General features: G+C 32.4%; 2 protein-coding genes across 2 annotated transcripts; one reads left to right on the top strand and one right to left on the bottom strand.

Annotated features, from left to right (window-relative positions):
- Window positions 1-1,636: 1,636 nt before the first annotated feature.
- LOC111392778 (ribonuclease S-7-like) lies at window positions 1,637-2,203 on the bottom strand. The gene is made up of 2 exons (XM_023018173.1): window positions 2,000-2,203; window positions 1,637-1,915 (listed from the first exon to the last, which is right to left on the bottom strand). Exons 1-2 carry the CDS (start codon window positions 2,201-2,203, stop codon window positions 1,637-1,639), a joined length of 483 nt encoding a protein of 160 aa, XP_022873941.1.
- A 1,782-nt stretch (window positions 2,204-3,985) lies between these two features.
- On the top strand, window positions 3,986-14,266 carry LOC111392776 (ribonuclease S-2-like). Its single transcript, XM_023018172.1, has 4 exons — window positions 3,986-4,213; window positions 4,302-4,697; window positions 13,820-13,913; window positions 14,019-14,266. Exons 1-4 carry the CDS (start codon window positions 3,986-3,988, stop codon window positions 14,264-14,266), a joined length of 966 nt encoding a protein of 321 aa, XP_022873940.1.
- Window positions 14,267-14,951: the final 685 nt, after the last annotated feature.

The following is a 14,951-nucleotide window of genomic DNA, read 5'->3' as shown; positions in this document are numbered from 1 at the left end:
TACTACAATTGTAATTGTGTCTTTTTACTGATTATAAATATTTTCGTTTTTGCATTCCATGTAACAGCGTCTATTCTCATTCGTTATAAATGCAACCCATTTTATGGATTTTTTAAACCCATTTTATGGATTTTTTAAACATTTCCTTATCTTTGCTATTTATTAATTATGACGCTTGTTGACTATTGATTTTATCGTGAAACAACTTGTCTATGCAATTTGTGATAAGCCCTTAATTATCTTTAAGAAATACATGTCCGAAATCTTTAATAAAATGAAATGAATCAACCCAAAGACTACATCATTATCTCATATAAAAATAGTTTAATAAAAGCGGTAATTACAAATCTTAAACAACCCGACAATCGAATCTAAAGAAACATAAAGCAAACATAAAGAAGGAGCTACGCTCCACCAAGTTGTAGATGATGCGGTGGCTAGTTATCAAGAAGTCTGGCACATGGTTGCCCTCTTGAAAATGTGTCACATACGCGTGAGAGGAGAATTAAAGATTTAGCCCTTTGTCCGAATTAAAATCTAAATTTTAATCTAAATTAATGTCAAAAATTAATTTTGACTACATATTCTATGAGATCCATAATTTTTCAACAATACATTTCATCGACTTTTATCAAAATCTACTAAAAATTTTATTTGAAACCCTATCAAACTTGGACTTAATAAAGTCGTCTCATGATGCATGCCATATTGAGTGAAGAAGTTAAGAAATGTCATTTGCGTGTAAATGTTTCAATTCGAAGTGTTCGATGACTAGTTTAGTGTGTGTTCAATACAATATATCAAGTTTAGTGATGTAAAATAGGCTTAGAAGATCAAGTCTGAAACGTCCTTGCATGTAAAAATTTGAACCTTGGACAATTGGTCCAATTTATTAAAAATGAGAAGGTGAATAAGTAAAAGCAATACAAGATAAGTTGATTGGAGAGATTTTACGAAGTCTTCACTTATTCTATAACAGTATAAAATAAATTATCCGGCCCTATATGTTGTCTTATTCTATCTTTTTAAAACAATTAATCTACTAAGCATGTTTGGTATGCTAGCCGATACAATTAGATAATATTGTCATTTTTTTCGGATAGTCCGGTACATGTAGCATACCAAACTTACCCCTAATTTAAAAGTAATTATGACGCTTGTTGAGTATTGATTTTATCGTGATACAACTTGTCTATGCAATTTGTGATAAGCCCTTAATTATCTTTAAGAAATACATGTCTGAAATCTTTATAATAGTGTGTTCTACAAATATTGCACACGCAAGAACAGTGACGGCGCTAGTAGATTTCCGATCTCAGTTATTTTAAAAAAAAAAAAATGTTTTTTTCTTTTTAATTTTATTTGGATATTATTATATTTTGTGTTCAAAATTTTTCATACTTATAGTAGACATTCAAAAATTATATTTAGTTAACGTGACACGCACGCAAGGTAAACTAATAATAGCAATAACCTAGTTTATAGAAAATCTACCTGACTGCTACTTTGCAAACATGTTTGAACAATATGTGGCGGAGGACAATTAATTACAGTAGGCCCAGTAGAATCATAACATATGATAATCTCATACATCAGTGGACGAGGTTTTTTCTTGTTTGTGCGATGATTTTGCATCTTATCTGAATCCGGCTTCTTGTACCTCCAATAATGGATGCATTGACTCCATAGATTCTGCAGGCTGAATTCCACTTTGTCGGAGGGTCCGTAAAATGTAGTACTCATTCTTCAAATCTGCTGCCAATTTGAAGTAGGCATCATAATCATTTGGTGTAGTAGAGCATGTGCCTTGTTTCGTCCATTCATGCTTCCAAAATGACTGGCCATTTGGTCCTTTACAATCTAGCTTAAGTAGATCAGGCCAACTAGATTCTAATCTTGAAACCAAATTTTGATCCTTGACAAGAAATAGCATTTCTCTATGTTAAATCAATGTAAAAATACAATAATTAAAAAGAAAAAAAGAGGATAAAAATGTTACCTTAATATAGTTGAAAGCTGTGCCGGCACAATTACTCAACTGCCCAATGTAGTTGTCGGGCCACAATCCGTGAAGTGTGAAATTGTTAGGAATTCGTAAGCAATTGTTAATGCTTGTTTTACAAAAAGCCCTAGGCCATATTTGAACCAACTTCAGTAATCTAACCCGTCCAAAATGTACAAGTTGGAAATAATGATGGCCCATAGTACGAATAAGGAAATGTTTGTTGTTGGCATCATATTAGAGTCAAATGGCCCTCGGGGTTGGTTTGTATGGATAGCTTTTAATTATTGAAGTGAACAAAACAAAAATAACTCACTAAGGTCTAAGTTTGTTGACAACAGTCCAAATTTTACTTCAATTAAATACAATTACAACATCGTGTTAAACTCATTTAACGTTGTTTGATAAACACAACCAGTGCTTAAGAAACAACACGGAAAGAGTTAAATTGTTTTATTCTTTTTTCCCAGGGTGCATTGAGTTAGGAGGGGGTTGACATTGACTTATACTAGAGAACGAGCTTTTAATTAACAAACAAAATTTAGACATCAGAGGAATTATATAAAATTCTTATTGCTAAGGTGAAAATGAAGGTCAAGGGACTTAGCTAATTAATTGGTCAGATGGTCGAAATCACGTATTACAAGAGAGATAGAAGGATAGAAACATATGGAATCTTGACTTAATTTCATAATCTCGAAAAGATATAAAGCAACTCCAAATGTGTCTCCATCATCTTTTCGTTTGAGGATCTGAATTTCTTGAAGAGACGTCATGGTGTTGTAATTAATCCATCATCCATACATCTGTTGTCTCTGCAATGGATTAGGAATGGTAAAGACCAAATAAATGATGATCTGGGGACAATAATCGTATCTGTATAGCGACGCCGTTTGATCTAATCTGGCCCATCATGGAATTAGGGACTTGAGCCTGGTCTCTATATATATATAAACCCACACTTTAATTGGATGCATAATGGTCCAAAATTGAATCCTTATTAGATCACTTATAACTGGGTTTAACCAAATTTCATAGCCTTTAATTTAACACACAATTATTCACACATATAAGCTCATCTATTTATTAAAAATTCTTATAAAAACCACCCGTGAATCCAAACCTGAGTGCTTAGAAGAACAAGGGAGAGCTTATTAATATGTCATTATTTATCTCCAATTTTATCCTCTCCTCTTCTTCCATTCTCTAGTTTAAGGATTTAGCATTGATAGAGTAAGTGTTCTTCTGATCAACTTGTGTTTACAAGAAAATAAAAAAAAAAAATCTGTTTTAAGTTTCCCATTTTGAGGTTAGTTTCTTCCACCAGTAGTCATATTTCTTCACTTTAATAGCATAATTCTTGATAAAGATTGTATTTTTTTCACAAAACTTTCTGAACTATGTTCTTGTGGTTTTATAGCCTTGATAGTTCTCTCTCTCTCTCTCTCTCTAAGTGAAAAATTAAAAATCACCTTTTTCTTCACTTTAATAGCTTAATTCTTGATTAAGATTGTATTTTTTCACAAAACTTTCTGAACTATGTTCTTGTGGTTTTATTGCCTTGATAGTTGTTTTTTTCCTTTTTGTTTTTCTTCTTTTTCCCCTCTCTCTCTAAGTGAAAAACTAAAGATCACCTTTTTCTATTTCGTGACTTAAATAGGTAAGGTGGATTGAGAACAAGCTAGCACGCAAGTCACCTTCTTGAACGCCAAAATTTCGGGTTGATAAAGAAAACCACAAACTTTACTTTCTGTGCCGGGCTCTGGGATCCTGGAAATTGGACATATTGCAAGGGAAAGCTTTTAGAGTATTGCAGCTTTGAGGTAAAAGGATTCAATTAACTTTTCCAAAATTATCGTTTTTAACAATATCATAAATGTTCAATTAGAAATGATCACTCACAACGATTTCTCTTTTATTTCTGGTTTTTATTTGATGTACAGTCAAATTTTGAAAATCTTTATCGGGTTAGAATTGATCACAATGGTTTCTTCTTTATTCGTACTGTGGGCTATCATCATTCCCAACTTGTACGTTTCGGAGGGGTTAGATTACCACAAGTTGGTTCAAATATGGCCTAGGGCTTTTTGTAGCATAAAGAATAGAAATTGTCTTCGAACTCCTAACAACTTCACACTTCATGGATTGTGGCCCGACAACTACATTGGCCAGTTGAGTAATTGTGCCGGCGCACCTGCCAAAGATATTACGGTAACATTTTTGTCCTTTCTTTACATTTATTTAAAATCATTTTATTTTTACATTGATTTAACACATAGAAATGGTATTTCTTGTGAAGGATCAAAATTTGGTTTCAAGATTAGAATCTAGCTGGCCTGATCTACTTAAGCTAAATTGTAAAGGACCAAATGGCCAGTCATTTTGGAAGTATGAATGGATGAAACACGGCACATGCTCTACTACCCCAAACGATTATGATGCCTACTTCAAATTGGCGGCAGATTTGAAGGATGAGCATTACGTTTTACGGACCCTCGGACAAAGTGGAATTCAGCCTGCAGTATGCACGCTTTCTGGACAATCGACTGTTAACATCTATGGTGTCAATGCATCCATTGTTGGGGCTACAAGAAGGCAGATTCAGATAAGATGCAAAATCAACAGCACAAACAGGAAAAACCCTCGTACACTGTTGTATGAGATTATCATATGTTATGATTCTACTGGAACTACCGTAATTAATTGTCCTCCGCCACATATTGGTCAAACGTATTTGCAAAGTAGCGGTCAAGTTGATTTTCTATAAACTAGGTTACTGCTATTCCTAGTTTACATTATGTGCGTGGCACGTTAACTATATGTTGGGTGCAAATAACAATATTTTGTACTTCAAACAATGTACTAGCAATAACTTTTTTAACTTTTTAACTAAATATTCCTTCAAGTTAAATATTCTTTATTTTAAGTAGTAAAATCTTGAAATTAGACTCCAAGGGACAATTCAATTTAACTTTTTAAAATAGATCATGGGTATAACTTTCGAATATATATATATATATAAACTCTTAAATTTTATTTTTCAAGCATTTTATTCATAATGAAGAACATCATTAAGCTTATGTTGGCCCCATTTTTGCAAAATCCATTTTCAACCACATATTATCACATAAAATAATTTTGTACGCCAACGCAAAACTTTTCCTTATTTTTTAGGGTTTATGTGTAAATTATTTTATGTTAAAATATGTGGTTGAAAATGAGTTTTTAGAAGAATGGTGGCCTAACATAGGTTTAATGATATTCTTTATTGTAATAAGATCCCTTTAAAAATAAAATTGTGACATTGACGTCGGCCGCTAACAAAAAAATATTTATTTGAACATTAAATGAGCTCGTGATACTCACATAATGTCAGATTGAAAATGTAAAATTATCTAAAAAGATTTCTTTTATTTCAAATGAAGTAGAGTAATACATATAGAAGCGTGAGAACACGAAGTTCAAGAACATCCTTCTAGTTCGTGTTGATTCAATCATGAATGCAAGAAAGCTAGGTATCAAATAATCATTGATTTTGCTAGATATTGATAATTTTAATTGTATATGTATTTATGTCCATATTTGTGCATGTCAGATACGTAAGTTCGCACGTACACCACTGTGTATGGTATATATTGTCTGGTAGAAATTCTCATTTTAATTTATAGAGAAATTGTGACCGTTGCTTTTTAGTTTGATAGACATTTACGGCAAGAAATCAAAGATCTCAGCCACAATGTTGGACCAATTTAGATTAGAATGATCATTTTGTCCTAAATAGTTAAATCATTGTTTATGATGAATAGGCAATTTAGGTATTTCACTGATAGATCTTCAAACATTGCTGTCAAAGTGGGTCCCATATGCTAGTGGGTGACGGTCAGATAATTGCTCAAGATCAATAAAAAAGCACTACCAGATTTGCTTGTGCTCTTCAAAGATATGGGCAGTTTGTTTTCAGAAAAAATTAGTTGTGGTCTTAAATCGTAATGAAGGCTGAGAGAGATACAGAAAGAATATGATATGATTGCCGTTGGTGGGGGTAGGTTAGAGTGGTGGGGGAGAGTCTTTTCCAAGAATAAGAAAAAACACAAATTACTGTGGATGAAAGTAACAGCAGAGAATGAGTGGAAGGCAGAAATAGAATTATGATTTCTCATTTCTTCTCTAAGTATGGAATTTAAATTAATCCAATTCGATTTCTTCAATCAAGTCACGAATTTAATAATCGATATCAATGGAGGATCTAACTGTATAAGATTTTAAGCTGTAATTGTTTAAATATCTAAAATCTTCATAGTCTATTATTTAAAATGATTTATTTTGAGGATAATTATTTGCATTTTCAAGTTTAACTAAATATGACAATTAAATCAATTGATTAAATGGTTCGAATGGTTCTTGAAAAACATGTTTCAATTTTATTACTATTTTTTTTTTTATTTGAAGGGTCGAAAATATTCATTTGAAAATGATAAAAAGGAAAGCAAGCATCTTATTAATTTAAAATTATATCTATGCAATTTAAAAATTATTTATCTGAATTTATAAACATCATAGCGGATTGCATATGAATTGAAGCCTTATGATGAGACTCTGAAGAAAAGTAAAATGGTTGATGCATTAGACACCAACCCACTTTTTAGAATATAAAGTAAACATTTCTGGTCAAGTTGAGGTTTTTTTTAAGGTATCGAATAGAGAATCATATTGAAACAGTTTGTTTCTCGATTTCAATATCTAGAATCAAATAGAATTTGAGTGGAACCAGATTGAACCAGTCGATTTTGATTGAATTCAAACGGTTATGATAATTTTTGCACACTCCTGTTAGGAAATAACATCTCGAAAATCATAAATTAAAATTTAATTGATTTTGTGGATCATCTGAAATTTTATAATAGGCATATAATAGTTGTGAATTCTATAAAATGTATTTATAAAATATATATTTGATAAAAAAATATATACCATTTATACAATTAAACAAATGAATATCATCGCTTTAATGATTAAAGCTTTTATTTTAGTCGGTGGTGGACAAATCGACTTAGAAAACCTCTTCAATAGATAATAATGCGTGGAATACCATCATGCTGTTCCTCTCTTTTAACTGATTTCAACTTCTGCATTCGTGTGCAATTTAGGTAAACTTTTCATTGAATGTGAGGTGATGACCAAATTCATGTTAATGTGTGTTTCTGCATGCAAGTACATAATGATAGCAGGGTTATGGTTAAATGGTTAGTGATTTTTTTGGAGTGAAGGCACTGAATTTGTACAAGAATTCTGCTCAGCTGCTCGTGGGCAGTGGGAAAAAAATAGTCTTTTGGGGTTTCTTAAAGAAAAGTGTAAATTTCTAATCGTGGAAATCCCTTGAGAAATCTTGATTTCGGACTCAAAAAACAACCAAACGAACAACATTTAATCTCGGCTCGAGCTGCTCGACCCAAACCTTTAACTTTCACTTTGGTTGCTCCAAGAGCTCTCAAACTCCACAAAGATGAATGGATGGTGGTGTTAATAGGAAGAAGAAGAGACAACAATGGTGGGAGTCACTCCAACAACCCCTCTAGCCGGCTACCCCTCAACCCTCTCTTTCTCTCGGCCCTCTCTTCCACATACACACACATACACCATCAATGGCTGCAGGAGAAGAGATATGAATATAAAGCCAAACCACCTAGGTCACTCAATTAGGTCAAGACTTATGCAAATGGGTTACCACTTAACCTAAACTAATGGGCTAATATCCAAGTTCAAACTCACCACTAAATGGTCCAACTAACTAAAAAGCTTTTTAACTCAAACTTGGACCTTCCAAAAGCGTCGATCATATTGAGTCGAGCCAAGTTCATGGCTCTGATAAATTATTCGACAACTGTTTTAAATCATCAACTAAAATAATTGGGTATAAAAACCCAACATTTCTGCTACACTTTTGAAGTGGAAATTTTGTGGCAAACTTATTGAGTGTTTTGGTTAAAGAAATCTTTACTTTCACACGAATCTTTACTTGCAAATGCATAATTGGCAGCAGAGTTATTGATTTGAGCTTCTAATTTCTCTAGATTTTGATGCATTACCTAGTGAAAATATTGGCAACAGTAAAGATTCGTATATTATTTGTTTACAAATGCATAATTAACTGTTTAAGGCTTGAAAATTATTTGTTTATTGCTTACTCCTATGTGCTATCGTTAATTACTCATGCTCATTATTCAGGTTTTTATATGAATTTTGATTGCTAAATCGTTTCACGTGCATAAAGTTTGGGAAATTTTTAATTTAGACTCATCAATCGAGTTCTATTGCTCTTTACTTATAATTATGTTTGCTCGAAAAATTGAATCTAAATGTGCCAAAAGAAAACGAAATAAAAGTGTTTGAACAATTGATCAAATATGATGCTAGCCTAATTTCTTGAGGTTGTGAGTGATGTTTTATTTTGCAATTCTATCTTTTAGCTTGTAAAAAGAAAAAAATTATAGGGCCTTGTAATAATTATTTGCTTAGGGCCTAAAAATTCTTAGGATCAGTCCTGATTATAGTTGTGCATATTGGAGTAGCACGCTAGTTTTTATTTTTCCACTTGCCGCTTCCTCTAGTTGGTGATTCTGATGTTTTTGAATATAACTGTAAACATATATTCATTAATTTGGCTTGCCCTCTATTTAATTTCTTTTGTTTGACTTCAAACGTAAAATTAAAAGATAGAAAACATAATAGATAATATATTCCGAGTACCATTTCCAAAGTTTCGTTCCATAATCTCTTTGCAGCTGCTTTAAAAAAATAATACTTAGGTCCCTTATAGATAATCTGTTACGAGTAACTTTTGCTCAAAAAAAATAAGAAAACACACGAACATTAAAGATTTCGAAGGGAAAGTTTCCAGCTGAAAAAATTGTCAAATATTTACAATGCTGCTATTATTTAGTTTTTTCAGTTCATTGTAAAAATCGGAAATTGTCTACCAAACATGGTGATTGGTCAAATTGTTTTACTTTTGAGAATTCAGCAAGAAGCCAATGAAACATTTGATAGTCTTTAAAGCAACCTAGAGGAGGTGTATAAGTTTGTATTCGCATTTTTTTGGTTATGGAAATTGGCTTTTGCTCTTGTGTAAATGTCCTCGTGTGCCCTTTCATCTATCTAGGAACAACACCTTTTAGCTTTTAGTTTAAGTCCTCATTCCGGATACCGTATAGTTATTAAATATCCAGATCTACTCTTCACCTTTGAGCTCAGTACTGGTATATATTCTTACCTTATTATTGTCGTGACAAAAATTTAAATAAATTTCAAATTAATTAAATTTATTTAAATAATTAACTATGAAAGTTTACCTCAACTAACACGATTTGACGTAAACTAAACATTAGTGATTGATCTTGTAATGACTACTGAATAGGATTATCTCACCTCAAATTTAATTTTTCCAAAATTGTGCGGGATCTGCCTTCACTTCACTTACAGAATTTCCTGAGATAGACCTAAACTAATATGGACTCAGAGGCCAAGAGTTCCGAATGTCGGCTTGAGTAACGCAAACATTGGTGAGAATCCAATGCCCGGAAAGTGCTCATGTCAATAAAAGTAAACCGATGCCTTTGAACTTACTTCTATACCACCATCTTTTTCATCTATACCGGAGAATGTGAGGAATAAAAACCTCCCTAGTATTTGTAGAGAAAATATTGATTCTTGATTGTTATTAAACTCATTAGTTGGATTAGTTAGTGAGTTAGAAAATCAGTTAGGAGCCTTTGGTTTTAACTAATTTTCTGGTAGTTATTTTAGCTGAATATTACACACATATTCTTGTAAGTCTCTTGATCTGTGGCTATAAGTAGGACCAGTTCTGATACGTGAAAGGGTGTGGACAAGAAAATGTGGGGAGCACATTTTCTGTAGAGAGTGAAAGTAGGATTGAGAGAGAAAGCTCTCTGCGGGCAATTCTTGTAAACTTTCTGGAAGCTTTCTGGTTATTCTCGGTTGGGTGATGAGTGGTGTTGTTTTGTGTAAGATAAACACTGTAATATTTCCTCTTGTAATGGCAGATTGACTCGGGGTTAAATTCCCTGCATTGGTTGATGAAATTTTGTCCCGAAAAACCTGAAATTCTTGTGTCTTTAATCTGATTCTTTGTTGGTTTTGTTTCTGCCATTTCTTTCCTGCCTATCATTGCAAATATGATATGATCATTGTTTCCTGGGACATGAGAGTTGGTAAAAATCCTAAGAGTATTTGAACTAGAATGCCAAGTAGAGTATAACTATCTTATCCTGCTATCCCACTTCTATTTGAAAAGCATTTCGTACTTGTAACCGATCCCCTCCTAATGAAAGGTGTGCTTCAATTGAACATGACAAAATAACAAATGCAGGCTTTTGTTTACCAAATGTTCGATTCCTTCCCTTTCCATAATATTCTAAATGGTTCCTTAACTTTGTCATGAAAATCGTAACTAGGTAGCGTTGTTTAATGGTAAAATGATATTTTAGCATTTACATGTGATCCATCAATAAAGAAATTCGATACTATTGGATCCTTATATTTTTGTGCATCATAATTTTTTTGTCTTAATGTGTAGAAACTTCAATTTACTCGAACAATTGGCCAAAAAAATCAAATTGAACTGAACATATTCTTTCATTTGGATAGAAAATCCTCAATTCATATTTTATTGTCAAAATTGTACTTTGATATGTTAAGTTTTCAAAATTGCAAATTGGTCTTCCAGATTTTCCATCATTGAAATTATTTCCTCTTACCTCATATATTATATCATAGTTATCCTTGAAACTATAGGCAAGTCTGAAAATCACATGGCATTTTTCTTAAATAACAATTTGATCCCTTAAATTTTCATATATTTCAATTAATTCCAAAATTGCTCTCATGTCCACAAATGATTCATATGGCCGCTTGTGAATATTAAGTTCATCATTTATTCATTTAAATCTTATTTCTAAAAATTTTCATTTTGGTCCCTCAAGAACTGAAACAATTCCACTTTAGCCCTCGTGTTCTCAAATTGTAGATTAATATAACAAACTTTATGTATATAAAATGTAAAAAAAAAAATTTATTGAATATCTTTTTAAACTCCAATATATAATAGACATAAAACATAAATTCTTTTAACATTTAGTTAACGTGACAAGCACGTAAGCTAAACTAAAAATAGCAATAACCTAGTTTATAGAAAATCAACCTCACCGCCACTTTGCAAACATGTTTAACCAATATGTGGTGGAGGACAATTAATTACAGTAGTTCCAGTAGAATTATAACATATGACAATGGATGTGAATCTACTTAATCATGCGCAACAAAATGTAAAATAGATTTCAATTCTCATTAAAAATCGTCTCTGTGTTTAGATAAAAATTGTGATAAAAGTCATACCTTTTAAAATTTGCGAACTCCTTTGCTTTTTCTTTGTTCCAACCACCTTGATCTGTCTTCCACGATTGTCAAATTGTCCAGCCTCCAATGGTGATCCACACAGAGAACAAGATTGTAGAATTAGGGTTTTCTTTTTGTGCTAGTAAGAATAATGAATTCTCTACAGAGTTTGAAAATCATAGTCATATTTATATAAGTCTAAATGGACTTGGTCTGACTCGATCCAATATTTAATTAATCTATTTAATTAAATCTGGTCCATAAATTAATTAATTCAGACCTATAAATAAGCAACTCAATTAATTAATTTATCCAACGCTTGTTAAATTAATTAATTGACAAATCACAATCTTTCAGTTCTCATTTTGTGTGCGACCCATTAAGTTTCTGATCACGATATCTAAAGATGTGAATTACTATTTTGATCTAATAAAAATTGATAAATTAAAATACCCTTTTAATTTATCACCAATTCACACTCGTCGTCTCAAATTGACATCTAACAATGTGTTAAGGCAATACATGTGACGGGAAATGTCACGTGGTATGATAAAACCAAACTCATTCATTTACCGTGAAACTATAATCACTTCTTCAATATGATCCGATCAATTACGAGATTTGGAAGTACGTCAATCCCGATTATCGATCATATCTTTCATTGCCCTATTAAGTCAATATAAGTTGAAAACTTATTTTCGGCTTTTAAGTACACCTTGGCCAAGGATTTTATTATCGACTTAATTGACTTAATTGAATGAAATGCAGATCATTACCTCTTACTATCTAAGAGTGATGAATCCTCTATTGGTCATTCACAACCTTCATATGATTCTTGATATACCCGAACGATGCCGTATTAGTAGCCCTTGGCAGAGCAACATCCAACACTGTCAAAGCATAATTGTCCTCATATAAGGCACTATAACTACCTCAAGTTAAATGACCAATTTCACTACCGAACGTTAGAGATTAAGCACTAACACTCAGATAGATATCCATGTGGAATCTCTCGATGGGTCTCTAATGTTTTGTTCTATAGCAAAACATTCATGTATTCATTCAAGTGTTACAACACTTTAGCTTGTGAGATCAGCTATTTACTTCACAAGTAAGAAATGTCACACGTGATGATCTATCCATAATAACGATATCCGTATCTTGTCATTACGTACGACGACAGATGATTTAAGATTCGATCATATGTAATTTATATTTCACAATCACAACTTCTTGTGATAACAAATTACTAAGACTTGGATCTACGGACTCTATTATTTAATTCCATTGAATATTAATTAATTGAATAATAGATCTGTCATAAATCGTATAAACTATATATTAAAAGTATTTATGTCCAAAGTTGATTGGACATAGGGCATAACACTTACAATAATCTCATACATCAGCAGACGAGGTTTTTTCTTGTTTGTGTCAATGATTTTGCATCTTATCTGAATCCGGCTTCTTGTAGCTCCAACAATGGATGCATTGACTCCATCGATGTTAACAGTAGATTGTCCACAAGTTGTGCATACTACTGCAGGCTAAATTCCACTTTGTCGGAGGGTCCGTAAAATGTAGTACTCATCCTTCAAATCTGCTGCCAATTTGAAGTAGGCATCATAATCATTTGGTGTAGTAGAGCATGTGCCGTGTTTCGTCCATTCATGCTTCCAAAATGACTGGCCATTTGGTCCTTTACAATCTAGCTTAAGTAGATCAGGCCAACTAGAAATTTTGATCCTTGACAAGAAATACCATTTCTATATGTTAAATCAATGTGTTAAAAAAAAAAAAAAAAAAAAATATATATATATATATATATATATATATATAGAGGATAAAATTGTATTTATGGATATTGATAATATAGGTGGTAAATTTTAATGAGGAAAATAATTAAAAAGATAGAGGGGTTCAAAATACTAGACACGTGGTATAGTTGTTAAAAGCAATTTAAATAAACATCATTTTACCTTCTCTAATTTCTTGAATTTTAATACAGAATTGTTCCAAATAATATCAAATGTTACATCTCGATAATTAGAAGTTTGAGCACAAGCACTAACTTGCTGTCTAGATTGCATGGAAACTAGAAGGAACGTTACATAAAACATTAGAAAGAAATAGACATTAATGGATTAAAAAGAAAAGCAGCAAATGTCAAGATCCCCTAAATAAATATTTCGACTAGTCCTTCAAGCATTCACAAGTTCAAGTATATGCATAACATTTGTGCCTAATCAGGAAATACCTAACACCCAACTCCCAAACTGTGCCCCCTCCCCACAGAGAGAGAGAAAGAGAGGGCACACATCATGAGATAGAAAAGTTAAACTAACATTTGTACGAGCATTTACATATAAAAGCAGTCATGCTGGTTTTGCTCACTCTCTCTAGAACGTCTTTTTTTGGAAAGGGAATGAAAAACCTCTACTCTCATGTGAGAATCAGTTATCAGGGTTATCAGGTTGTGAATTTCCTGGCTTTATTGGTAGGGGTGCTCTAAAGAAATGGAAGCTAGCAAAAACAAACGAACACACATTTTGAATTGATTTCATTATTTATTAATCTTTGATTTGTACTGATAATAATGTAGTGGAATCCAACAACAAAAGCAAGAAGAGGAAGCATTCTGTTGAACCTTCAAAGAAGGATGCAAAGAAGTTCAAGGGTAATTGCTACAACTGTGAAAAAGCTAGATATCGCCCCGTCAACTATCGCAAACCAAAGAAGCAAGCCCAAGCAAATAACACTGAATTTGATTCCATATCAAATTGTATATCTGATATGAATTTGTCAATTGTCATTCTACAATGCAACAACATTGGAAACCCCATGGAATGATGAGTCGATATGAGTGCTACCCGTCACATAAGTGCCGATAAAGGAATGTTCACTTCTTACACTTCAGGAGAGGGAAAGAAACTGTTCATGGAGAATTCCTCAAGTTCAAAAGTGGATGGACAAGGTAAAGTGATATTGAAGATGACATCAGAGATGAACTTAGCCTCAACAATGTTTTTCACATGCCAGATATTCGGACAAACTCAGTATGAGATTTTTTGTTAAGCAATAATGGCTTCAACCTAGCCTTTGTATCTGATAAGTTTGTACTTAACAAGAATAACATAGACATACTTACCAAGAATAAAATATATGTAGGCAAAGGCTATGTAAAAAATGGACTATTCAAAATGAATTAATGTCCTAACTGTTGTACCAAACAAGTCAAGAAATAAAGTATCTTCTTCAGCTATATTCTTGAGTCGTTTAATTTATGGCATCACAGATTAGGACATGCAAACTTTAACTCTATATGCAAGATAATGAATTTAAGTTCACTTTCATGTATGCATTTTAATGAAAGAAAATGCGAGATATGTGTAGAGACAAAGTTGGCCAGAATGCCATTTCATTTGGTTGAACGAACCACGACACCTTTGGAGCTTATTCACACAAATATTTGTGACTTATAGTTCATACAAATAAGAGGTGGTAAAAAGTATTTTATCATGTTTATAGATGATTG

The sequence above is a fragment of the Olea europaea genome, unplaced genomic scaffold (assembly GCF_002742605.1).
Source record: "Olea europaea var. sylvestris unplaced genomic scaffold, O_europaea_v1 scaffold977, whole genome shotgun sequence".
Lineage (NCBI taxonomy): Eukaryota > Viridiplantae > Streptophyta > Magnoliopsida > Lamiales > Oleaceae > Olea > Olea europaea.
Note: the sequence above shows the minus strand (reverse complement) of the source record. Positions and strands in the feature narration are given on the sequence as shown.

Coding starts and splice junctions, on each gene's coding strand:
- LOC111392778 (XM_023018173.1), bottom strand. CDS start 2,203: ATGGGCCATCATTATTTCCAACTTGTACATTTTGGACGGGTTAGATTA. Junction 1,916..1,999: donor CAGCTTTCAACTATATTAAG/GTAACATTTTTA, acceptor TTTCTTGTCAAG/GATCAAAATTTGGTTTCAAG.
- LOC111392776 (XM_023018172.1), top strand. CDS start 3,986: ATGGTTTCTTCTTTATTCGTACTGTGGGCTATCATCATTCCCAACTTG. Junction 4,698..13,819: donor ATGATTCTACTGGAACTACC/GTAATTAATTGT, acceptor CACTCTCTCTAG/AACGTCTTTTTTTGGAAAGG. Junction 13,914..14,018: donor TGAATTTCCTGGCTTTATTG/GTAGGGGTGCTC, acceptor ATAATAATGTAG/TGGAATCCAACAACAAAAGC.